General features: G+C 45.8%; 1 protein-coding gene across 1 annotated transcript in view; it reads left to right on the top strand.

Moving 5' to 3' along the window:
• Nucleotides 1-24888, top strand: part of LOC119172553 (group 10 secretory phospholipase A2) — a 97379-nt gene extending 72491 nt beyond the window's left edge. Inside the window, exons 3-4 of the mRNA XM_037423710.2 lie at nucleotides 20608-20717; nucleotides 23247-24888. Of these exons, the coding sequence (XP_037279607.2) occupies nucleotides 20608-20717; nucleotides 23247-23416 (280 nt within the window). The 3' untranslated portion in view covers nucleotides 23417-24888. The remainder of the gene's footprint in view (nucleotides 1-20607; nucleotides 20718-23246) is intronic.
• The last annotated feature ends 2319 nt before the right edge of the window (nucleotides 24889-27207 follow it).

Here is a 27207-nt window from a genome sequence, read left to right as displayed (position 1 = left end):
GCATGATGAAGACAAGCTAAGTATACGCACCGTTTACCCCTGACTGTACGCAGATCTCGGAAGAGCTTGAGCGTGTTCTCTTTTACGCAATTTTTCGACCTTCCTTTTTTTTTCAATCTGAAATATGTCTCTACACGCACACAGTAAAGTGGCCCCTTCGCGCACCCTCTAGTAAAGTGCAACAAAACAGTCGGCCCCATATAATCTTTCACTACAAAAGTCGTCGAAAGACAATAGTGTAAAAAAAGGAAGCCTCCTCATTGAAAAGATATCAAGCAGGGCGACTTTGTTGCCACGAGCACCGTTGCATACACGCGTCCATTGTCGGCCATTCAAAAGCAGTCAAGGCACGCCTCGCACGCTCCACGCGTTAGTCACTTCATCATCATTTTTTTATAATATTTAACACACACCGGAGGTTGAGGTGGCGAGTCCTAGAAGGTACAGTTTCTGTACAGGCCTTAATAGCTCAGAGCGATCGGGTATTCTTACTTTACATGACCAAACCATATCACCTTTATTTTGAACGCATTCGCTTACTACGCCAGTTTTCAGAACAATCTGGCAGCATCGTCCTCGTGAATATTCACCACGACATTCTTCTTTACGCTGTCAAATTTCGATGCTCTCCTTGAGTGAACGCTCGGAGTGTGAGGCGATATTGACGAAGTCATCACTTCCACAGTTTTTCTGAAATTAGATGCCTGTTAACCCACAAACTGAGCAGCTCTGTATTCGTTTTCATCCGTACATCTGAAGTGTTAGATTTTAACAAAGGGATGGCTGCCTAATAAAAAATGAGGCGAAGTCAAGATTGCTGGTTCTCTGGGGGATGAATTAATGTAAGAAATTGGTCTGGAATTAACATCAGCTTCATATTCTAAGTTCTCAATTGCCGTGAATCAACAGACGCCTTGCCCAATGCATCATTAAGACACATCGGGACTATACGAACTAACCGCTCCCAAAAACCACCCCACCAAGGAGCTCGGTATGCAACAAATGTTCATGGGGTGCTGAGAAAGGAGCAATACCAGCTCACTTCTTCCTTCCACAACGGCTGGTACATGTAAGCTGATTCACGTGCAGTTTTCCTAAATGTAGCAGCCTTGTCTGAGTATATTATTTGCGGTATACTACATCTTGCGCAAAATCGTTTGATGTCATGAGGAAAGCGTTTGCGGTAAGCCCAACAACATACTCAGGATGAATGGCTCTTACGACTGTGCATGTGAACAGTACAATGTACAGCTTACCATCTTTTAAGTCTCTCACAAACACTGGCCCGCGAACAAGCGCGTGGACCGTGTCCTTGAAATGACCAAGCTTAGTGTTCATCGCCGCTAGTCCTGCAACTTCCTCGTGAGGGCAAATTTCGTTTAGTACTAGCTTCCACATTTGATCGGCTGCAATGAGTAGGCTAAGGCCGACTTCTGTCTCTAGGCCACGAAGTGATACAGAGTCAGTAATTAACTTGTTTTCCGCAACCAGCTTCTGCACAAAAGAGTGTGATGAAGAAGGTTCAATAAAATGATCACAAATAAACGGTACCTCGAACGCTTCGTTTTCGTGCTTCGCGCTGTCCAACTGTCTCATCAACATCACCTTGGCTAAGCTGAGTTGCTTCTTTGGCGCACAACTCGAACCACCAAACGCTTTCACTTCTACTTCTACCTTCTTAAGTATCGGCAGACTTCGTTTTTGCGATATTCTACCTGATGAACATCTTTGACTTCCGTTCTCTAGCATTCCCCTTATAAAGCAAGAACAGTGGCTTCCAAGAACCTATACTCGAAATGTCGGCAGCAATACTTCGGTCTTAAACAAGCTGTGTGGAGGGGCTTGAGTGGCATCACGCAAGCTTGGGCTAGAGCGTTCTCTTGATTTCTTAGTTCGTGCATAGTTAGGGTCACAAACAGCTGTTGCGTGCTTCTTTTTACAATTAGCGCATCGTATGCTGCGGCGGCAATCTTTTGAGTGGTGACCTGATAATGTGCACTTGAAACATCTACCCGATCTGGTAGACGGCTCTTCTTGTCATGCAGACTTTAAGTAGTAGTGCACGCCTACGTAGTATAGGCCATTGAAAGGCTGAAAAAATCAAGTACCCGTCGTTTTAGAGCGTCTGTGCAAAATTAAAGTGGTAGACATTGCACTGCGCCTCCTGTCACGCCTTCCTTCAGGTGTGTCGTGAACACAGGACTCGTGTCGCCCGCATTTCTCACGGGCTTCAACCTCCAGCCACGGATGGCCAGACAGCTGCTGTAGCTATGACTCTGATGAAGGAGTCTCGTAGGGCCTCATCGGTGAGTTCTGTTGCTTATAGTGTACTACCACAATGTCATTAGGCATCACCTTGACCAGAATCTCGAGAAGCATCGCAGCGTATCAAACCTGCGATCGTCGAAGTGCTTTGAGACCTCTCGCGTTTATGGTCACCATGTGCAGGAGGTTTCTCAAGGCCGTCACAAGAGTGGAACTTCGTACGGACTTGAGCGTTCTAAGGTTCTCCAAGTGCTTTTGCTCGATGATTCTCGCGTTTACGAAACGGTTGGTCAGGGTTTCGATGGCATCTGCATATGACGAGTCTGTCACTAGAATTTCCCTCGATTGATTTGGCCGCTGGTTCAGCCGAAAGGGATTTCAGGTAGTGAAATCTTTCGATGTTGGTCATGCCAGCGTTTGTATAGACGGCATGCTTGAACACGTTCCAGAACGGCTGCCACTGTAGCACTGCTTCATTGAAGTGCACAAAGTCACACTTTGGTAGCCTTGAAGCACCGGAAACCAGTCTTGAAGAATCATCGACTGAACAATGAACTAAACTTGTACCTGGGTTTACACCATCGTTCAGTATCGGCAGGTCTAAGACCACTGTCGTTTCAGGCTGAAGTTGCTCGATATGTTAAGAGAAAAGGGACAATGTTGCTGCTGCGTTGTCTTCATAGTCCGAGACTGATAGGTAGTCCTCAGCAGCTTGCTCCCCCTCAGGAGTCCCTTTAGCTCTTCATTCAGCACGCGTAGTCCGTCGTTGCAGTTCTTCAGTCAGCCGCGTAGAACTAGAAGCGCCGGGGCCCTAAACTAACTCGTTTGCCATTGATGCGATCCATCTTCGTAGGTATGGAAGTCATTTCGTTGTGGGGCCGCTCGTTCCACAAATTCTGGGTTTCGGTACAATCAAATGTGGAATAAAGGAAGCCCCCTCGTTGGAAAGATGGAAAACAGGGCTACTTTATTTCCCAGAGCACAGTTGCATAAACGCGTCTATTGGCGGCTGTTCCAATTCAGTCAAGGCACGCCCCAAACGCTCCATTTGTTTTTTGTTTTGTTTTGTTTCCCTGGGAGGTTGGCTCATACCCACTCAGGGGGATTGGCCAAGAAAGTGTAGTGCAGTTTTTCTGTGATCATTTTAACTATGTGCAATGAATTGGTATTATAATAAGACTAATGTAAACATAAAAACATCATAAAAAGAGCAAACGAAAAAAAAATCAAGTTGAGCAATTTTGAGATTTGAGGTGTTATGTTTACCACTCAGCTGCGTTTACTTCACTCTGCCCTTGAGAGTAATAAATATTTTTTTTGATTGAAGATCACAAAGGTATACGCTTGGTTGCCTAAATATAATCGCAAACGGCATTGAAAGCATCCCTGTGGCAATGTCGCAGAGCTGAGGCGCCAAAGCTTAGCGCCGTTTCCGCCGTCAATCTAAGGCCTATTTTCCGAAATGGCATAACTAGTAACCTTTTTCTAAGTATCTCGCAGCGGCGACAATACAAAAAATAATGATCTAGTGATTCCATTTCTCCGCAGAATGCGCAGAGGGGTGATGTTGTCTGACCAGCTCTGTGTAGATACAGGTTTAGGGGGGGGGGACACGACATCGAAATTTAGTAATTAAGACTTCGAGCTTTCTGGACTGACTCCAGTGGGGTTGCCATGGAAACATAAGGTGGTTATAGTCTGTCCATGTAATTACTTTTTCTATCGTATCAGTGGAGATGGCTGATTTTCGATATCTTATAGCCGTGATATATTCTACATCTGGCAGTATGGACAAAACTGGCCCATCAAGTGCGGCTCGTGCTAAGGAATCGGCCAATTCATTTAATCTTAATCCACAGTGACCCAGAACCCATAGTAATCTCAGGAGTCTTAACTGCGGCGGTACTAATGTTTTGAATGTGTTTAGAATTCGAGAGTTCTCTGAAGCTGTCAGAGCTGCACAAACTGAAAGAGAATCCGTCATTATTATTGCATTGTTTTGATTTGATGAAAGTTTTTGAAGAGCTAAAATAATCGCCAAGAGCTCCGCTTCAAAAACTGGAGTAAAATCAGGCAGTCTCACTGAAAAGAACCAGTCAAGCAAATCAGAGGCAATGCCTACACCTGCCTTTTGATTATTTACGGAAGCATCTGTGGCTATTATATTTTTAGTTTTTGCATGCTCCAAGTAATCTAATATTATGTTATTTAAAAATTTGAGGGATTGTAATTTGGCGTTTTGGGGGAATATATCATCATACTCAATAATAACATGACAATTCGAGTCATTAGTCTCAATTACATTTCTAATGTTCACATTTATACTTTGTAGATTTTTTTGTACAAACATTATCTGAGGTGTGTGAAACCGTGGCCAATGAGCAAGAAAGAAGGCGTCTGAATTTGCGATAAAAGCATATTGAGATCTTCTTGCCGGTAAGCTATAAAATTTTAAAAATGCTTGTACGGTCAAAATTCGAAATCGACAAAGTAGTGTAGGCAGGCGCGCTTCCTGGTACAGTACGTTGATAGCCACAAATCTAGGGAGTCCCAGACACATTCGCAGTGCTTCTCGCTCCAAGAGAACAAGAGGTTTCGTTTTATAAGCAGGGCCACCCGAGAATAATATGCAGCCGAATTCCATGATGGGGCGCATGTACATCTTGTACAACGTTATCAAGGTGTGCCTCCGTAACCCATATTTCCGGTTACTTAGCTTGTGTAGTAAGCCTGAAGCCCGCTGCGCTTTGGTAGTTATATACTCTATGTGTGGACTCCAGTTAAGTTTGTCATTATAAATGATTCCCAAATATTTTATAGAGTCTACTTGCTGGATGGGTTCCTGTTTATATAGTATTGAAATTGAAATTGGTTCTGCAAGCGGAAACGCCATGAGCGCGCTTTTGTTGACATTTAACGATAACAAAATCGACTGCAACCAAATTTCTAACATGTTAATATATGTTTGTAATTTAAGTTGTAATGAGTAAATACCACAGTCAGCAGCAAAGAGTGCGATGTCATCAGCATAAATGTAGACAGTAACTTCTTGATCTGTTGGAATTGTGCTCATTAAAGCATTAAATAATATTGGAGATAAGACTGCTCCTTGGGGAACTCCGCGCGTTTGTTTAAATCTAGATGAGGAACATCCATCCTTGACGCAGTAGAATTCTCTTGATTTTAAGAATTCTGCCACCATGCGCTTGTCACTTCATTGTCATTTTCTTTTAATACTTAACCGGCTATCCTGCATATTGCCACCAGCACGTAGTGGGTCGACAGCAAGAGCAGCTCTAAATGTGAAAGAAAAAAAAACATCGCGCGCGTCTTCTCTGCTCGAGAGCCAGCCACGACTCAGTTAATTTTTCTCCAACTGAGTTGGAAGATACATTAACTAAAATTGCATTAGGATTGCAGAAGAGATTTACATCAAAAATCAAAATAAAGTGTGCAAAACCGTCATTCGGAAATTATTTTATTTAATTAAGTAGGGATGAACTTGCGCACGTCGTTCGTATTCTGCCAAACACAGGTCCTGGACCAGATGGCGTCACTTCAGAAATGTTAAAAATATTATTCGACATCTTTCCTGAAGACCTCCTCAACGTTGTCAACTATTCACTTGAAAATAGTTGGATACCTCCTGACTGAAGACTTCCAAAAATAATACCGCTTCTTAAAAATCAGGGACTAGGAATGCAGATAGATAACATTAGGCCAATCGCTTTAACATCACACGTAGTAAAGTTAATAGAAAGAATACTTTACATTAGAGTTACGAAGTTTATAACAGATAATGTGATACTCAGTGCGTGCCAGATTGGATTTAGACCAGGTTACTCTATATGGTGGGCGCATGTTGATTTAGAGGCTCGTATAAAGCTTGCTCGGCACAGACGACAATATGCGGCCTTAGTAACCCTTGATTCAGCCAAGGCATATGACAGTGTTGAACATCCTATTCTTATCAATGTTCTAAAAGAGCTTACGTTCCCGCAGTACATAACAAATTGAACATACGAATTTTTAAAAGACAGAAGATTCTATTGCTTCCAACGAGGTGTTTCCACGCCAAACGAGAGTTGTTCCTCAAGGCTCTGTTCTATCGCCTGTGCTATTTAACATTTTGTTAAGTTCAATACCACTGAGTGATAAGGTACAAGCACATGTATATGCAGATGATATCGCGTTCTTTGCATATGAAAGTGATATTTATTTACTACATTCAACTTTACAGTGTTATTTGCAACATAGGAAACCTGGTTTCAGAAAATTCATATGAACCTGAACGTAACTAAAGGTGCTATAATAGTTTTTCCATTGGACGCACCAGTTACTATTTCTCTTCAGTACCATGAAAAATAATTCCCCAGGTTAACTGTCTCAAATATCTGGGTGTACTGTACGATCAAAAACTGAGCTGGCGTGACCACATTGAATATATTAAAATTAAGGCTACACGCGCTGTTGGAATGACAGGTAGGCTTGGCCACCTCCGTTCCGGTCTTCGCAGAGATACGCTGATCATGATTTATCGCATGTACGTTCGTCCGATTCTTGAATTTAGGTGTGCACTATTCTCTGGTGGACCAGCATACAAAATAAACCCCCTGATTCTCTTAGAGCGGGAAGCTCTACGTAGTTCTTTAGGTGTGCCAAAATTCACAGCTAACAATGTTTTGTATCAAGAAGCTCGGATACCCACCCTTGCTTTCAGATTTCGTATTTTAACAGTAAAAGCCTATTTCAAATTTTCTGAATCCACTTTAAGAAGGCGACAGTTTGTATTCTTTGCTGAGCCTCGTGTCTTTTTCAATGAGCATTGGTCCCGTGTATATAAACCCCAAGTGATATTTGTTCAAACACTTCTGTATGCTCTAAATGTTAATATATTCGAGATCACACCATCTGTCAAACCAATCGGTCAAGTGCAAATAAAATTTGACGATATCTTCCCCATGAACGCTAAACACTTGCCCTCTAGATATTTGATTGGTTTATTAGAACAACACCTGTCTCAATTAGGTACTAATATAGTAATTGCAACGGATGCATCTATGAGTGGCGAGAAGGCAGGTGTGGGTATTTTTTCTCTCTCATTATTCTGGTCATTTTCATTACGCCTCCCAGATTATTCACCAATATTTGAAGCGGAATTAATAGACGTTATACTAGTTATTCGTAATCTTCCTGTGACTCATTCAACAGCTGTGATAGTGTCTGACTCGTGTTCTGTGTGTTCATTTTTATCGTCGTCGTTGACATCTGCAGTACTAGAAACTTTTAAATCATTAATCCCAGCAAACATTTGTCTAGTGCGAATGATATGGATGCCAGGCCATTGTAGTATATTTAAACGAGATGGCTGACACACTTGCGCGAACATCTCTTGATCTTCCGATTGTGCCAATCATGCCTCCTACAGCTTATATAACAGCAGCGAAGTTTAGAAAACTTTCCCTTCTTGAAGACTTATCAAAAATCATGATTCCGAATCCAGATTTCTCGCACCTGCACTACACATGGAATAATAAATGATGTCCCACGCGTAAATTGGAAGTCTTGATAACAAAATTACGTTGCCGTGTACCACCTCTTAATTTCTACTTAAACAGGTCTGGTCTGGTGCCATACCCTCTGTGCTCAAGTTGTAACGAACCTGAACATATCGACCAGTTTCTTATCACATGTCACCGTTTCAAAAAATCAAAGAAAAAACTGCTTCGAAATTTTATTCAGAAAACTAGGAATATCACTTGATACTCCCAATATTTTGTCTTTTGGGGCCACTTTATTGGGACACAGCGACCGGAATATCTGCGGGGCTCTCTGCGAATTCATATATAACACAAGAAGATTACCTTGCTGAGTCAGCGATCAGCTCTCGAATTTTACAAGCCACACTACCACTTATTATTTAGCTGATACACTGCAATGAATCAACTTTCAGGAGAATTTCATATAAGGATTCCACCTCAGATGTTCAACAAATTCTCTCATTTCTCCACCCTTTTTTTTCCTTTTTTTTTACATCGCGTCAAAATAATTTCATAGTCAAAACACAGTAATCATAATCCCCTTGTCTAGAAAACCTAAAGGTATAGACTTGCATTAACCACCGGCTTCTTGGCCAATCCCCCTTAGTGGGTGAGACCCACAAAAGAAAGGAACAAGCAAGCAAGCAAACCAGCCCCGACTGACGCATCCTCCTAGAGCTAGCTACTCGGTGGTTTAATAAATCGCCCAGTACTTGTGACTCATCGTGACAAACTGATGGAGTTGCTGGGTAGTCTCAAGGATGCTGCAGACCCCCCCCCCCCCAGGGAGCCATGATACGAGTCCAGTGCCAGTCGATACTCCCGTGCATCGGACCAGCCGCCGAATCAGGGGATTGGCTCCGGAAGTCGACGATACTGCGTCGACAAATATGACCAGCGCTTCGGTGCAAACCTCATCAACCGGCACGGGAAGCACGACGTCGAACCGCTACACGTCGGGAAGACCATGGGCCCCGGCGACGTTCCATGGCACGGAGTGCCAGGACGTTGAGGACTGGTTGGCAGACTTCGAGCGCGTAGCCACCTTGAATCAGTGGGACGACACGGCGAAACTGGGTCGTGTCTATTTCTATCTCGAAGACGGGGCACGTACGTGGTATCAAAATTGAGATGAGCAGCTGACGACGTGGCCCGAATTCTCTCGTAGACTTCCGCAGACCTATGCCAGTGCTGATCGCCGAGAACGAGCTGAACGAGCTATTCTGGCCCACGTCCAGTTGCCAAACGAAACTGTGACCACGTATGTCGAAGACATGACGCGCCTCTTCCGACGGGCCAATTCAAGAATGACGGAGGACAAGAAGTTGCGTCACTTGATGCACGGTCTCAAGACCAGCTTTTTGCCGGCCTCGTGCGAAGCCCTCCGAAGATAGTCACAGAGTTCTTGTCCGAGGCCGTCACAATGGAAAAAAGGCAGCAGCAGCGATTTAACCAATACGACAGGCAAGTCAGTGGCATGTCCACTGCCGACATTTTCACCGCCACTAGAACCAGCAACGACTGTCTACGTGAACTCATCCGTGATATAGTACGTGAAGAGTTGCAAAAGGCTGGTGTAACACCTCATCCTCCAGTTAGCTCTATCGCAACTGTGATCAAGCATGAGCTGCACCAGGCCCTCCGGGACACTTTGCCTCCTGATACAACTGCGCCAGCTCCTGCTTAATACCGCCGTGAGACAACCTACGCGGAAGCCTTGAAACGCCCTGCTGCATCGCCGCCGTTATTCGTTCATCCTGTTCCTGCTGTTTCACTTCAGTCAGTGCAGCACATACCCTACTACGAGGGCACGTACACGCCACCGCCCTTGCCCTTTGTCCCTGGCGCTTCTGTCGCCCATCGTCCGGTGCAACCAGTTCAGTACATCGACGATCGGCGCACGTCTCCTCGGAAGTGTGATGTTTGGCGCGTACCTGATCACCGGCCTCTGTGCTTTCACTGCGGAGAAGCTGATTACTTGTACCGCCAGTGCCCATATCGCCGTCTTGGGCTTCGCGGCTTCTCTGCGTACTCACCGCCACCTCGTTATGGCCAGAGACCACGCGAAATTGAAAACTACCTCTCCCTGCAGCATGCACAATGCCTGCCAGGCGCCAGTCGCGCTCGCCATCACTGAGGCGATTTTCATCAACGCCCCAGCGGCATTCTACCGCACTATCTCCCAGCCCCCGCCAGAAAAACTAGCCGAAGCGACCTCTGGGGGCGGGGTCGCTGAACGTCGAAGCGCTGAAGATCTCCTATTGACGCAGAATCGTACATAAACTGGTCCGACATCAACTAGAGCTGCAAAGGATAGCCGACTTTCACTTGGCATAGCAGTGACAATTGATGGTTGTGCAGTTAATGCGTTAGTGGACACCGGTGCAGACTATTCCATACTGAGCGAGAAAGTGACAACGCAGCTGAAGAAAGTCATCACGCCGGGGCATACCTCGCAGATTCGGACAGCTGGTGGCCACGTCGTTACTCCACTGGGCACCTGCAAACTAGAGTACAAATTCAAGGGTATACATTCGTATCAAGCTGCCTTGTTCTACGCGAATGATCCTATGACGTCATTCTGTGAGTGTACTTTCTACAGCAAAATCGAGCTATCATTGATCTGCGAGAGCACCGCGTCACATTCTCAGCCCAACGAGCAATCAACGTGCAGGATGACGGAAGGCTTGTCGACGTACTCCGTATTTCTGAACAGAGCGCGACGCTTCCTCCCTGAGCAAGTGTTTTAGTCGACGTAACATGCTGTGGTTTGGGCGATGGCGATGTGGTGGCCGAGACACAGCAAGGCATCTGTGTAGCTAGACGTGTAATACACCTTCGTGATGGCCAATCTGAATTGCTCGTACCAACTTTAGCAACGAGCATCGACAACTTTTCCATGGCACATCGATAGCGTTTGCCCACGAAGTAGCAAACGTCACCAACTGTCTTACGTCAGAACTAGTGGATATCGCAGACACGTCAATGAGTAATATTGACATCAATCCTGATCACTCCACCGATAACCAGACTACGCTACGAGCGCTCTTGTTCGAGTTCAGGTCTTGCTTCGCAAGGCTCAAAGATCAGCCAGACGTCCATCACTCAACACAGGATTATCACGTACGAGGACACACGCCCGATACACCAGAACTCCTACTGCGTGTCGGCTAAAGAACATGAAGCGATACGTACGCAAGTCAGCGAGATACTTGATGATGGCGTTATTGAACCATCTAACAGCCCGTGGTCATCTCCAGTCGTACTTGTCAAAAAGAAGGACGGGTCGCTACGCTTCTGCGTCGACTACCGAAAGCTTAACAACGTGACCAAAAAGGATGTGTATCCACTGCCACGTATCGACTTTTCGCTGGATAGACTTCGTCGTGCCCATTATTTCCCTTCTCTCGATCTCAAAAACGGGTACTGGCAAATCAAGGTAGATCAGCGAGACCGTGAGAAAACAGCCTTTGTGACTCCAGATGGCCTATACCTATTTCGAGTACTCCCTTTTGGCTTGTGTTCAGCACCGGCAACTTTCCAGCGAATGATGGACACTGTCCTCACAGGGCTCAAGTGGCAGACTTGTCCTGTCTACCTTGATGATGTGGTGGTCTTCCCTGCCACGTTCGAGCAGCACCTTCACCGCCTGCGCAGCGTGCTGGAGGCTATCCGATCGGTGGACCTCACACTAAAGCCATAATAGTGCCACTTCGGCTATAAAGAACTAAAATTTCTTGGACACGTAGTTAGCGCTGAAGGAGTCCGGCCTGATCCGGACAAGCTTGCCGCTGTTACCAAATTACCAGCTCCTGTCGATAAGGAAGCCGTCCGGCGCTTCCTTGGTTTGTGCGCCTGCTATCGCCGGTTCATTCATGGCTTTTCACAGATAGCAGAACCTCTGACTCGTCTCACAAGGGATGACACGCCGTTTGTCTGAAAAAAGGAGCAACAAGCAGCGTTTGATGAGCTGCGATAGCGCATGCAATCAGCGCCCGTTCTCACTCATTTCGACGATGATGCTGACACGGAGGTCCATACTGACGCTAGTAACATTGGTCTTGGTACAGTGCTCGCGCAGCGTTAAGAGGACATCGAAAGAGTGATAGCCTATGCCAGCTGCTCTCTATCCCGTGCCGATGCGAATTATCCCACTGTGGAGAAAGAGTGCCTCGCAGTCGTGTGTGCAATCACCAAGTTTCGCCCGTACCTTTACGGTCGTCCCTTCAAGATAGTGACGGACCACCACGCCCTCTGTTGGTTGGCAAGCCTGCGCGACCTTTCAGGACAGCTAGCACGGTGGAGCTTGCGGCTGCAGGAATTCGACGTCACCGTCGTCCATAAGTCCGGCCGTAAGCATGAAGACGCTGACACACTGTCATGCGCACCCCTTCATGTCGTCAGTCGGGAAGCAGAGGAAGGCGAAGGCTTCCTGGGCGCCGTTAGCGCATCAGACGTGAGCAAATGGCCGTGAGATTACGCAGAGATTCGTCCAATCATTGATAATTTAGAGGGCCAGGGCGCAATCATACCACGTCATTTATCCCGCTCGTTGACGTCGTTATGCCTGCAAGACGGTCTGCTGTACAAGAAGAACGCTCGTTCGAACAACCGTGCTTACCTCCTGGTGGTTCCTTGAGACATGCGAGACGACGTCCTCTTCGCTTGCCATGACTAACCCACATCCAGTCATCTGGGCTACTCAAGGACACTTGCCAGAGTGAGCGAAAGGTACTATTGGCCAGGAATTTCTGCAAGCGTCAAGAGGTACGTCAAGAGCTGTCGGGAATGTCAGCGCCGAAAGCAACCACCTGTTAAACCAGCTGGTTCGCTTCAGCCCATTGAAGCACCCTGCACGCCGTTCGACCAAGTCGGCATGGACATTCTCGGGTCATTTCCCCTGCCTGCGGACAGCAACAAATGGGTGATCGTCGCGACCAACTATTTGACACGCTACGCTGAGACGCAGGCGATCCAACGAGCCACGGCTTCTGAGGTAGCTCAATTTTTAATGCGCCACATCGTGATACGACACGGTGCTCTTTTCAGTATAATGGACAGAGGCACGGCATTCACGGCGCAGCTTATAGTCTAAGTTTTTAAACTGAGCAACACCAGACACCACAAGACAACTGCGTACCACCCGCAAACCAACGGACTTATCGAGCGACTGAATAAGACCCTCGCAGACATGATCTCAATGTACATCGACGTACAGCACAAAACATGGGACCGGATCTTGCCTTACGTGACCTTCGCGTATAATCTCGCCGTGCAAGAGACCACGTGATTCACGCCATTTCGGCTTCTCTACGGCCGCGATGTGCAGGCCATGCTAGACTCTATGCTACCGGGTCAAGACGGAGACGAGTTGGCAACTGACGCCGAAGAATACGCAGAGCGTGCTGAGGAAGCCCGGCAGCTCGCGCGTCTGCACATCGGCCAGCAACAGCAGGCAGACGCACGACGCTATAACACCCGCCACAGAGAAGTGTTTTACAACCCCGGAGACGAAGTTTGGGTGTGGACGCCCATCCGCCGCCATGGCCTTAGTGAAAAGTTACTGAGCCGGTACTTTGGCTCATATAAAGTGTTACGCCGCGTCAGTGACGTGAACTATGAAGTGGTTCCGAGCTCAACACCGCATGCACGGAACAGGACATGACCGAGGCCGGACGTCGTTCATGTGTTGCGCGTGAAACCATTTATTGTGCGTTGTTCGTAACTTTTTTCTTTACCGCACAGCGTTCTTTGTGTTTTTTGTTTATCTTTGTGAACTTGCTGTCTCGTTCATAGACTTTTCCTATGTTGGCACGCTCTTCAATTTCTACTTTCACTTTATCCGAATTTCCAATTTTTTTTTCACGTGCCTATGTCGTAGCATCGCGGTGCTGCAATGTACTTTTCTTTCCTTTTTTAGGACTTGTTTTTTTTTTCGGAAGGGCGGATAACGCCACCAGCGCGTAGAGGATCGACAGCAAGAGCGGCTGTAAATGTGGAGGAAAAGAGAAGATCGCGTGCTTCTTCTCTGCTCGAGAGCCAGCCACGACTGACGCATCCTCCAAAAGCTAGCTACTCGGTGGTTTAATAAATCGCCCAGTACTTGTGACTCATCGTGACAATATGGATAGAGTGGAAAAAAAACGCTTATTTCATGTTCTGCGTGAGAAAATCAGCAAACGGGATTCTGCAGACACTGTGGGAGACATGAGTGCCATCTGGTAGTAATCTCAGAAAACGTAAAATATGGCCTCCAATATAACGAGCACGCGGCATGTGCGTGCAATCTCGGGGGCCAGAACGTGTATAATGCAACGCGATGGATAGGCGCCACCGCCATATGGTCTTAGCAAAGCGCAGGAAACGCCCGGTTTTTTGTGCATAGCATCGCAATGTCAGCGCAACGTAATAAACTCTCCGCTCCTTAGAATTACTTATGTGTGCTTTTATATTATAAATAAACACGCCACAAATATTGACGCGTTGAGGTTGAGTCTCAGACACGCGAAATATTTCCTTTTAATTGACGACACGCACAAGAATGAACACCATACGCACACGAATATTTGTGGGCGCTGCGGATGTGCTCGGATTTTAATTGTTTTGGGTAACAAACAGGCAAGTCGACCGACACAGACCAAAATTATTGTGTCCGTGTATTTCAAGACTATCGTCTTTGAATAGAACCCCGGGCACGTACACCTTCCATTAGACGCCCCAGCGCAGCAGATGTGGAGTGGTCACATCCTTCCCGCATCACCGTCTCAAACAAGCAAGAAATATTTTGAAATGTCGATAATATAACTTTTCTTGTAAATTATTACCGGAAATAAATTACTCCACGCTCTGTCAGATGAGGGTTTCCATACAACCTTTTTTTTTCATCTAATCGTTTGTACATGCGATGCATTGCCCTGAGTCGCAATAACAGCGAAGCGCAATGGTTTGCAGAGGACATGGACGCTAGTGTCGGGGCATTTCGAGTTATTATTGGTTTTTGCACAAGGTCTTTCTAAGTTAGAACACCACCCATTCCTCCAGTGCATGGATTGAAAACCATTGAGAAAGTGTTCAGTGTGGCAACTGACCTTTTAACCAGGCAACGCAGAAGAATCAACGACAACACTTAAAACTCGCCTTCGAGGTTAACAATGTTAACCCTACGTCACATAATTCATAATAAACTACCCTGTATTCACGCATGTCTACAGCCTTTTTGATACCATGCAAGCCAGAGGGGTTCGTTTCAGTTGGTGTAAACTTGTGTTATTCTTTTACGGCAAACCACTTTTATAGGAAAGTAGTTTGGGGTGTGCAAATATTAGAGCTTTCGAATATTTTTAAAGAGCGTTTGAAGAGATTTGGTCGACAGCACAATTGTCTACTTTTAAGCATGGCTAAGTACAATTCACCACCGTTACGATGCCGCTCAATATATTTTACGTACGAGAGGCTAGACTGCATGGTCTATGCCTTTACAAATCTGGTTCAGTTCCGGCCTATAGAAAGTTGTCTTTTCATCTACTTTTCTTTTTTCCCGTTTACATTACATCATCACCATCATCCGCCTGGCAACCCCCACTGCACGACAAAGGCCCCTACATTGTTCTGCCAGTAAACTTGGTCCTGTGCTTGCTGCTGCCAGTTTATGCACGCAATCCTTCTAATCTCATCTTTCCACCTAACTTTCTGTCTCCCTCTTCCCGCCACCCCCTTGCCTTCTCTGAGAATCAATTAAGTTACCCTTAATGACCAATGGTTATCCTTACGCGCTACGTGCCCGGCCCATGTTCATTTGGTTTTGATTTGAAGTATGATATTTTTAACCCCAGATTTTTCCCTGACCCACCCTGTTTTCCCCTTGTCTATTAAGGTTGCACGTATCATATTCCTTTTCATCGATCACAGTGTCGACCTCAGTTTAAACTGAACCCTCTTTGTGCGCCTCCAGGTTTCTGCTCTATAAGTAAGTACCGGCAAGATTCAGCTATTATACACCTTAATCTTAGAGGTTAGTGGCAGTCTAACAGTGATGACTTGAGAATGCTGGCCGAATGGGTTCCAGCCCATTCTGCTTCTGCTAGTTACTTCAATCTTGCGTTTAGGCTCCGCGGTCACTAGCTGTCCTAAGTAGACGTACTCTTTTACAACTTTAAGTGCACTGCTACCTGTTCGAAGTGCTTTTCTTCCTTGAGGTTATTGTACATTACTTTCGTTTTCTGCAGATTAAGTTTAAGACCTAACTTTGTGCTTTCCTTGTATATTTCGGTAATATTGATTTTCTATTCAATCCCTGAATTACTCAGCAATGCAATGTCATCGGCGAAACGTAGGTTACTCAGGTACCCTCCATTAACTCTTATTCCTAACACTTTCGGTTCGAGGCATCTGAAAACTTCCTGTAAGCACGCGGTAAGTAGCGTAGGAGAAATCGTATCCTCGTTTTTTACACACTTCTTGTTTGGTATTCTGTCGCTTTCTTTATGGTGCACCATAGTGGCAGTTGAACTTCTGTAGATTTCTTCCAGGATGTTTATATACGCTTTGTCAGCACCCTGATTCCGCAATGTCTGCACCAATGCTGATATGTCTACTGCATCAAATGCTTTCTTGTAATCTAAAAAGGCGATGTGGAGTTGTTGATTGTATTTTGAGCATTTCTCTATGACCTGGTTGATGGCACGAAGGTAGTCGATTGTTGAGTAGCCTGTTTTGAATCCTGATTCTTCTTTTGCTTGACAGAAATCTTATGTTGTCTTATTTTTAGCAATTCATCTGTAAATGCCTTTTATACGACACAGAGCAAGCTAATCAGCCTGTTTACTTCAAGCCCTTATCGTTCCCTCTTTTATGCATGAAGATGATGCCAGCATATTTTCAAGATACTCGTACTTTCCTTGTCAGGTAACTTCTCAAAAACAGGGTTGCTAAATTTTCAAACACAATCTGTCCTCTATTTTTCAGCAGATCTTATGGTACCTGATCATCACCATAACCTTTGCCTTTTTGCATTTCCTCTCAGGGTTTCTATAACTTCTTTTGCCATTACTTCTGGGATGTTAATGGGGTTACTGCTGATTCTTACTTTGTGGTCGTGGTTGTCCCGGCTACTGTACAGATCTCTGAAGAACTCATTCGCTACTTTAACTATCCTAGCCATTCTGGTAGTTACTTTGCCTTTCTTGTCCTTCAGTGCACACGTCTCGTTTTTGCCTGTCCAAGATTCCTCTTCCCCGCATCGATGCTTCCTTCGTTCTTTAGTGCATGTTCGATTCTTTCCATGTTAAGCTTTTTTACATCAGATACCTTACGCTTAATCATATCAACTTCAACAGCTCTATTTTGTCTGTTGTGTTTGAGCTTTTCATGCTTTGACATTTCTTGATCAGGTTTTTTGTCTCCTGGGACAGTTTGCTACTGCCTTCTCTGACTATCGCACCTACAACTTCCACTGGACACTCCGCAATGATAAGCAAGATTATGTTTTATTGCGTAAACGCTAAATCCGGTTCACTCGATCAGATTAAGGAGTATCTGTTCTGAAACGAGACTCTGAATTCGTGTACTTTCCCTCTGAGTGCTAGCCTATTGATAGGCTTCTTGCGTATCAGTTTCTGTTGTTTCTTTTTCACGTCTAAGCGAATAGGAGACCTTACCATTCCATGATTTCTGCATTGTAAGTTGCCAAGCACTTCCACATATTCCATGATGCCTGGGTGTGCACTTAGTATAAAGTCTATTTCGTTCTTACTTTCGCCATTAGGGCTTCTCCGTGTTCACTTACGGTTCACTCGTCTTCGGTGAACAGTATTCAAGATCCGTAAATTATTGCGTTCTGTGAATTTTACTAACAACTCCTCTCCAGCATTTCGAGTATAGATTCTATATTCCCCTACTGCCTGGACTGCAGCCTGCTTCTTTCCTACCTTGACACTGATTTCACCAATCAATATAGTATACTCTGTTTTTACCTTGCTTAATGCCACTTCCATGGACGTCTTCATAGAATTTTTTAAGTAATACGTCATCATGGCTAGATGTAGGCCCGTAGACCTGCACCATTTCATTAAACATTTACTGCTCGAACATGCTATACTTTCTTTGGTAGTATTTCTTGTTCTCATTAATGCACAGAAGTAGAGGGGAAGAAAAAGAAAGAATGAAGATCGCCCAGGTTGGCACTTCCTTCATCACTGTAATCGGCGACAGTCAAATATTTACAAGATTTCCACGATCCATTTGTGTTATGCGCGTCCAACTAGAGTTTCCCTTCGTTATGACGTAACGGATCGGACGAACGAATAAAAAGTTCAGCCCCCAAGCATACACCGCATCGTCCCCTCTGGTCGTCATTCGATGCAATTCAAGTTTGTCATTGTGCCGCACTTGACGTGCCCCGGAGTGTGGGCGGCTCGAAGTTTAATGAAAGGCTTTATCGCATTCTGTCGTTTCCGCAACGTGAAGTAGCAATCATACCCCTAGTCGAGATCAGTGGAAGCAACATGGTGGAGGCATGAAAACAAAAATGCCACCCGCATCCTCCCACTGAGAGAACTCGAATAAATGTGTCGTGATTTGGGGGAGGGGGAGTATCACGTGATTGTTGCGTGATTGGTATCATTTGAGCATGCTTAACTGTTGTTTCGTTTTTGTTATTCTTATTTATTAATTGAAGAATAAGCGTTGCCTTCAACGTCAAGCGAAAGCTAAGCAAAGACGTCCTTGACTGAATTCCGAACGCGCAATCCAGTGCCTACATATACGGGGTGGCCAGTGAACGGTTCTGAAGCGCGAGCATGCAGTCCTTTTCAGGGGCGAAGGCGAACCTCTTTAAAGGGGCACTGACACAAAATTTTGCGCTCGAGATAGCTTGTAGGGTTGATTCCCAGGAACATTCGTCTATCATCTGCACAATATCAGCTGCGAATATAGCTGGGAAGGTATTTTAAAAGGATTTCGAAGTTTTGCGAGCGCTCGACTCCATCGTGCCATTGACACCATCGAAGGGGACCCCTAGAAGACCCCCTATTTCCCTCACGTCACCACGCTACAGTCCACAAAACAAGTTATGATGACGTCATATCCGTCATTTTTCTTTTGCCGCGTTTGTTACCGCAGTCTATATTTCTCGGTGGCTGGTTGCGAGTGCGTGGCCATGGCGCAGGCTTAGAAATTTCCGTTTTTGGCGATATTACAGTCCTGTTTCCTATTCAAATGTAATTCTTGATGCGGACCGTATGGAAGGGGGTCAAAGTTCGGTGTGCTGACGTGTCCAAAAGCTGCACACGCTGGGTGACGACAGTAGCACCCAGTTTTTGGAGCTCTCTCATACCGAAACTGAAACCGATTCATAATAAGGGGCCTGCAAATAGTTATCTGTCGCGTGATGCAGCAAACGATGTGTCGTGTCATGACTAACAAGTCCCCAGCAACACATTGCAGCAGAAAAACGCGAGGCCAAAGTTTTTGTGTTAGTGCTCCTTTAAGGCGTGGGTCATGCGTGTGCTCTATGTAGTAGCCACCTCTCATTTTAGTCCTTGGAATGTCCATGTGACGGCGGTACTTGCATATGATGAACATATGATGAAAAGATGCGAGATGGCGGTACTTGGAGTGTTCACTAGATGAACAGACTTCCGGCCAGACGGATGCACAGACAGACAGACAGACAGACAGACAGACAGACAGACAGACAGACAGACAGACAGACAGACAGACAGACAGACAGACAGACAGACAGACAGACAGACAGACACAGACAGGCAGGCAGGCAGGCAGGCAGGCATATGGACGGATGGAAGTGGCCTGCGGATGATTCACGGTTTGCTGACAAAACCCTTAGAAGCTTCGCCCCACTCATATTGATTCACTCAATGTATATGCTGTGATTTTATTTTTACTAGCGCACTGCCTGCATCGGCCTTGCGAGGCCAGCTACAGTTTCGCGGGTGTCTTCTTGGGCCGGCACGAGACGTGAGCATGCCGCACAATACGCGACACGCGAGCATGTGCAGTATGGGTGTGGAAAGCACCGACGCCAAAGCACGGCATTGTGCGGCTAAACAATTATCCGCATTTAAAAGGCCAATGTGGCCTCATTGGCGGAGCCTATGTATTATTCTTAGACTGTCACCGACTATACTGTGACGCTTTCATTATTATTTTCTTTCTGGCTGCAGCAGCGTGTTGGAAAAGCAGACAACTACATTTCAAGGTCACTTTTTTGTCCGTGCATTTTCATTCTATTGTAATTTTTCAACTACTCTGAAAGGTACAGGAAAGGGTCTGTATAAAGGCACAGAACACCAGAAAAATTTGTGCGGAGGTTGTGTGATCAACGATTCCAGGCGTAAAATCGTCATACTGATAAGGTGGTATTTTTAGGTGCTATTCAGGAGGTTATAATTAACAAGGTGAACAACTACCAACGAAGAATTCAAAATTCCAAGAACATCGCTTCGGTATATATGGCACCGATTCGCAACCAATTTAACTTAAGGTAAATTCAATGCAGCATGAGATGTCTTAAAGAGCCCGCTTCCTGCTGACGTCGCCACGAGCCTCACGCTTAATGGGCTATATTCACAATGATTGACTTAAGTTTATTTATCTGTCTGTCTGTCTGTCTGTCTGTCTGTCTGTCTGTCTGTCTGTCTGTCTGTCTGTCTGTCTGTCTGTCTGTCTGTCTGTCTGTCTGTCTGTCTGTCTGTCTGTCTGTCTGTCTGTCTTTGTGAGTATTCGTTTGTGTTCAGCCTCCTACACGGCTTTTTGAATGTATCGCCGTCCCTGTTTTGTGTCGCAGTTGCTGCCTGGAACACGACTGGTGCTACTCGCAGTCCCCGTGCTCCAAGCTTTCCCTGTACCTGCTGCCCTACGACTGGCACTGCCTCACGCCCGGCTTGGCGCACTGCGGTCAGGCGCACTCCTAGCTCTCTCTCTCTCTCTGCGGACGTCTTGATCAACGCATTCGTGTCGAGGCTAAGTGGTGACGCGCCAACGCGTTGCTAGAGCACCGCTTTCACAGAAAGTGTCTGCTCAGCTAAAGCTTTGCGTTCACAAAACATTTGCTCGATTATGTCATTCGTTTTCTTCTGGCGACCACTTCAGAGGGCAATCGTAGAGATGTGGTAATGTGTGGTAGTCATACACAAAGATTATTTAGCCCCTTTCACTTTGCCAGTCACCAGGACTTTAAACGTTTGGGTTTCGTCTATGCAGAAAGAGCATTCCTTGGGGGAGTCTGGACACTGAAAACAAGAGAAGAAGGCCGGGGGAACAAGCGCATTTTTGTAAAACATACTGTAGATTTATTTTAATACGAATCATTATCAAAAAAGGTGTTTGTGCATTTGAATGAGCATCAAAGATTCAAAAAAGTTTGCAATGTTTTTACTCTACAACTGTCATTATTGACAAATTCTATAATATTTTATCAGACCACTCAATTCTTGGTCAGTACCCAGGGGGTATAATTCACAGTAGAAGGTGAGCAAGAACAAGTACTGTGGGGCTCACACGCTAAAGATTGTGTCTGGAACTTACCCCCCATCGGGTTCAGCATGTGTAACTACGAACGAGGGCGCAGGTTTGATTTCCGCCCACTCAGGCTACATTTAAATGATAGCGAAATATACAAAAGATCTCAATGCTTTAAATAGGTTAGAAATGGGTGGAAGTTGAACAACCTTACGTCCTAAGAATATTTCGGAGTCTCCCCCCCCCCCCCATTGCAGCGCGCCTCATAGTGATATTGTGGTTCCTACACGCAGAACCGCAGCTTATATTGGTGACAAATCGGCCAGGGCTCTGCTGCAGAGAAAGTAGCCTTCTCCTCCTGTAATAGCAGAGAGACATAGGAGCAGCAAGACCCCAGCTGCTCAGACTTTACAGAATTCTGTTGAACATTACTTGCATTTGGGACGCGTCGTGAATCACACGTAGTATCTGCCAGTCGAAAAAAAGTGCTTGATGCAAAGCATAACTATGGGGAAATGTCGCATGCAGATTGCTCTGGCCAAAGGTTCAAAGACGGCTAAAAATTGAGAAAGTAAATGCTGAACAGCGGGAAAGGCCACGGACATAGAGAAAAATAGCGTTCATGTCGTCTTTTCTCCTCTTCGACCACGTCTTTCTTGCACTGTTAACACCGAACAAAAGGAGCTCTGCCACTGTTCGCCATTTACGACGCTCCCTACTTGTTCTTACCGCTGTTAGTGCACGCAAAACAATCTGTCGTACATACAGCACAAACACAAAGACGAAACCACACGTGGCGTCGTGGCATCGACGCCAGGACTGCAGCGTTCACTTTTATAACTAATGCCTCCATAATAATTGCTACACCAGCTATAGTACTATTCTGTTACAAGGATATGAACAAGCTTTTTGCCGAGCTCGTTATTGCCATTTGCCCGGAGAGACCAGTTTTGATTGCCTATGAGCATACACTGGCAATACGTACGTAGTCATCTGCTGATATGACCTTAGCGAAAATTGCCTAATGTCTCTGAGCTAACAAGCGAATAATGATTACAAAATATGGTAGAAAAATTCGGTCAGGCTTTACCTAAAAAGTACAAGCTAAGAAGAAAAAATTCGTTTAACTTTTTTTTTCATTCTTCATAATACTTTCGACTATAATAAAAATGTCCCTCTAGTATGAAGAATTGAAAAAAATTACTACTCATTTCTTACAACGAGAATATGCGCCTCTAAGAACGAAAGCGCACGTTCACTGAATAATATTGTCTCCAGTTGGACGCACTTTTGGTGGTGCATGATTAGCGTTTCTAATTAAATTCCTCCGACGTATGTTTGAATACAACACTCAACTACACAAAGTAATTGACACACGCTCTATTAATCAATGACAAACACGCTATTGGTGAACGTTTGCTTCAGCACAGAAAGAATATCAGCTGGAAAAGTGAAAATAAGCTCAGAAAGCGCAGCAATCCATCGGGAAATTTTTGAAGTGACAAGGTGACAAAAATAAGCCCGAATCTATTTAAAAGTCCGTAAGCGAAAAAAGCCCTCAAAAAGGAACCCACCCGCGGTAATCCGTTGGATGTGCTGTTTAAAATTTATTCTCTGTCTTTTTTCCGCATGCAGCTTACGTCTGACACCTATATCTTTGTGAGTTGTGGAGTGTCTGTTTTGAGAATCGTTACGCATGCAGTTGGACGAACACATGGAAAACAAGCTGGGCAGAAAGAGCAATGGTTCTGTCAATATAGTTTTTCTGTGTGTGTGTTCGTCCCACTGTATGCGCAATGATTCCCGCCACTGTCAGATATGTATATCCATCTCATAGTTATTTTCTTCTTTTTTCTATTTCGAAAGCGTGCCCTTCGGCATAGTAATTTGTCTTTCTTCGCTGAAAAATGCGGGCGAGCTCTCAGTGTCCTCAACGTGCACTTTTTGTTTCTCCGTCATTTGCAGCGCACCCGTCATCACTGAGTCCACACGCCCACTGCGGTCAGCAGCTGTGCCAGTGTGACATAGACTTCGCCAACTGCGTCAGCCGCTACCCGTGCCCTCGCAGAAGGGCCTCGTGTCAGCACAGCAAGTTCGCCGCGTTGCACGGATTTCTGCACGGAAAAAAGAGATAGCAATTAACGAGCCCTGCCCCTCTCCATTGGGGACAGGGTGCCGACCGATACAATAATGGACTGCTGTATGCTCGTGGACCAACACCCACTGCACTGCTGGTGCCTCCACATTTGAGGCCACATGGCCCTACGCCGCACAAGAGACGAAAAGTCAAAGGTCATCGGCCTTCCGGTCATCCATCGGCCCGCCGACCTGGCTGGAGGTACAAAAGGCCACGGCAGGGCTCCACACCCTGGACTTCTATGTGGTTGCCAACTAACCCTTCTGTCGCCGCAAACAAGACTTTCCACGGGAAGTCGCGATCATACGCCGGTGCCAAGAAGACGCCGGAAGAGCCGCCAGCGAAGACGGAACATGAGAAATCCACGCAGATCGCACTAATCGATCCTCGAGAACTCCTACCCTTACCGGCGAATATTAGTGCGGTTCCACCCGAAACGCCAGGGCCACAATATGTGTTCCATGGGAGCGATGCCGTCAGCGCAGGTACTGTTTTGCTGAAAGAACATTCGGAGGAGCTGACCACCGCGTTCCCCGAGACACTTCCATCTTCGACTGCAAGCGTCGTGACGTCGAGTGACATCGCAGAGGACCCTCTCATACCGGAATTGACGTCACCACCTCCGCAGAGGCCCACTGCTCTAAGAGAAGCCTTGAGTGACCGTCAGGCAATGTTTATTAGAAAGAAAGCGCCACTGTACGGCTCTCACTCGCCAGGAACTGGCTTCTTCTTGGAAGCTAAATTAACTAAGTACCCAAAAGGGAGTGCACAAAACGTACCGATTACACAAACGCCCGAGCAGAACCAAGACTCTGCGACTTCAAGCACGACTCCGGTGAGGCTTTCGAAGGACAACGTGAGCGCACTAGCTCAAAATCAGTCGACACCAGCAACAACGACTTCACACAGATTTTCTCTCAGTACCACACGACGTGCTGAGCACACAAGCGCGGTGCAGTTTCCTGTTGCCGAAGAAAGTTCTAGTGACATACCGCCATCACATGAGCCAAGAGCTGCAGATCCCTCTGGTAAGGCCAGTGAGCAAGCCACTGAGTCTTACGAACAGTCAATGGTGAGAAAGCAGCTAGGCGCTCACAGTGCTGAAACACAGCCTAGTCCGCGCTGAACCACTTGCAGGGTCCGTCAGGCCTACCTCAAAATTGTGATTGGTTTGCTTTCTGTGGCGTGCACTGGGCCAGGTAGAATAGACATTGTGAGTCGAAACCTTGATAGCTTTTTGTTGTTAGACAATTCACTGTCAAAGACTGTTGTACAAAACTGTTATGTTTTTGCAGTGAGCGCGTGTTTGTGTTATATGGCAGAAAAGAGAAGAGCTAGGACCATTGTATTTGCCAACCTGTGTATTCTGCACTGTTATGCGACACAGACATTACTGTCGTACTGTTTTAATTATTTTAATGCTTCACAAGCTGCATATATTTCATCAATAAATGTTACTGATCCATTTCATTCACTTAGTATCTCTTAATACTAATGTTACCGTTCCGTATTTTATTCACTTTGCGAGACTTTCTTTTTTCTAGGAGCCATAGTGGGAGTTGTGGATCCACCGTATGGTCTTTCGAAAAGAAGTTTCTGCAGTGTTGCTGTTTCAATGCAATGATGTGGCACCTGACTTGTTATTGTAGGGGCCCACTTACCGGCAAAGTCAAGAAGCTGCCACAAATAAAATTAGACGTTATTTAACTATTTTGATTTTGTCAGAAACAATAGAAGCCGATGGGCATCTAATATGAACCTTGTTGCTGATGATTGCGGACGCGCGGCAACAAGGAGCAGAGCGTCGCAGAGGACAAAGAGGAAGTGGAGTCACGAGCAGTCGAATAAACACGGAGTGCTTGGTGTAGGGCTCGGGTTTCTTATTATGCGACAAACGTTACACAGAAGCTTATATTCCGTCCAGGCCTCACGGTTTTCTCAATTACGCCATGGGCGAAGTCTGAACCTCTCTCACACTGCTGCAATGATCGTCACCATTATTATTAGGAGAATAGTCAGAATAATCCTCGATTCAGGCTTCACTGGTGAAGTTGTTTTATGAAGCATTAATTAATTTTACCTGACAGCAGGCGTGTCAGTCACAAAGCCCTTTTGCGGGAGGTGATCAGATAAGGATGGAGATGGGTTATGCTACTACCAGACATGACACCTCTGTTTTGGGTGGGTTTATTGGTACCGGTTGTTTTATATTGTCATGTTCTAAACAAAGGCGACTTTTACAAGGCGGCTTCACAAGTCGAAGTCCCAAGAGAAGTCGACACAGCACAGCCAAAACAAAGGCACGGACACGAGAACTACTGCGCCTCCATCTGCCTATTTCTCGCTGGCAGATGAAGATAAAGTGCGTCGAATTGCTCCTCCTCCCGAAAGAGCATCGCCTCAATGCTAAACAAAGCACTTGCGATAAATATAAACAAAAATTTATGTCCGGAAAACCATGAATGTTACAATGTGTGGTACGTGCACAACCTCCGGCCGCGGATGTTGGCATTGTGTTGGTTGGCTTCCGTCCGCAAGGACATTGTAGTTGACGTCACTAACTTGTCGTAGAATCTTGTCAGGGCCCAATCACTGGCTGAGAAGCTTTTCAGAAAAACATTTGCGGCAAACGGAGGTTCAAACTAGCACTTAGTAACCCCATTGGTAGTCGACTTGCCTGTGACGGAGGTTGTAGCGCGGTGTGTCGATGCACTGTTTTTTTTTATGTTCACCCAGGCCAGTTGGCGCGCACCCTCGGCTCGTTGAACAAAATATTCAGCATCTTCATCAAGATTGTCGATTCTGTCAATGACGTTTGGGAGCATTAAATCTCACGTCGTCTGAACATCACGACCATATAGCACGAAATGGCGTGGAGCGTGGGGTCTCTTGCGTAATGGTATTATACGCGAATGTTACGTAAGGCAGTACCTCATCCCACATCTTGTGCTGCACGTCTATGTACATAGCCAGCATATCAGTCATCGTTTCGTTCAGCCTTACAGTTAACCCGTTTGTTTGTGGGTGATAGGCTGTAGTTCTGCGATGCGTGTTGTAACTTAGCTGGAAGGCGTGTTCAAGGAGGAATGCCACAAACACCGTTCCTCGTTATGTGACGACGCAGGATGGAGCGCCATGGCGAAGTACAGCACTCTTTACAAAAAACTGAACAATTTCAGAAGCTCCATCTTTCGGAAGAGCCTTTGTTTCTACACAGCGGGCTCAATAATATGTGTTGACGATTATACACGTTTTTTCCGAAGACTACAAGACAAACGGCCCCAGGAGGTACGTGACGACCTGATCTAAAGATGTTCTGGCTGGCTCAATAGGCTGAAATAATTCCGTGGGCTTCACAAATGGGAACTTTCGGCGCTGGTATCCGCGGCAGGCTCGAACGTCTTGTTTAAAGCAAGCGCAAAGTTACGGCCAGTAGTAAGACTTGTGTACCTTAGCAAGGACTCGAGTGATGCCCAAGTGGCCAGATGGAGGGTCGTTATGTCACACAAATAGAACTTTGTCATGAAGCCCTGCTGGAACGACCAACAGATAAGTTTGCTCGCTGGTAGGAGCGTTAATCTTGTACAACACACTTTGTCGCAAGTAAAAGGATGACAATCCGCGAGCTATATGCGGGGGCACAGATACGTTGCGGCCTTCAATATGTTCAATTATAGGTCGCAATCCAGCATCCACAGTCTGCTTTGTAGGTACGTCTGGTATGCTTACGGCTCCCAAAAAAGGCCATTTATCTTCGAGGTTTTGAGCAGTAGGCTCAACTGGCGCACA

The sequence above is a fragment of the Rhipicephalus microplus genome, chromosome 4 (assembly GCF_043290135.1).
Source record: "Rhipicephalus microplus isolate Deutch F79 chromosome 4, USDA_Rmic, whole genome shotgun sequence".
Lineage (NCBI taxonomy): Eukaryota > Metazoa > Arthropoda > Arachnida > Ixodida > Ixodidae > Rhipicephalus > Rhipicephalus microplus.
This window is presented reverse-complemented; position numbering and strand designations above follow the sequence as displayed.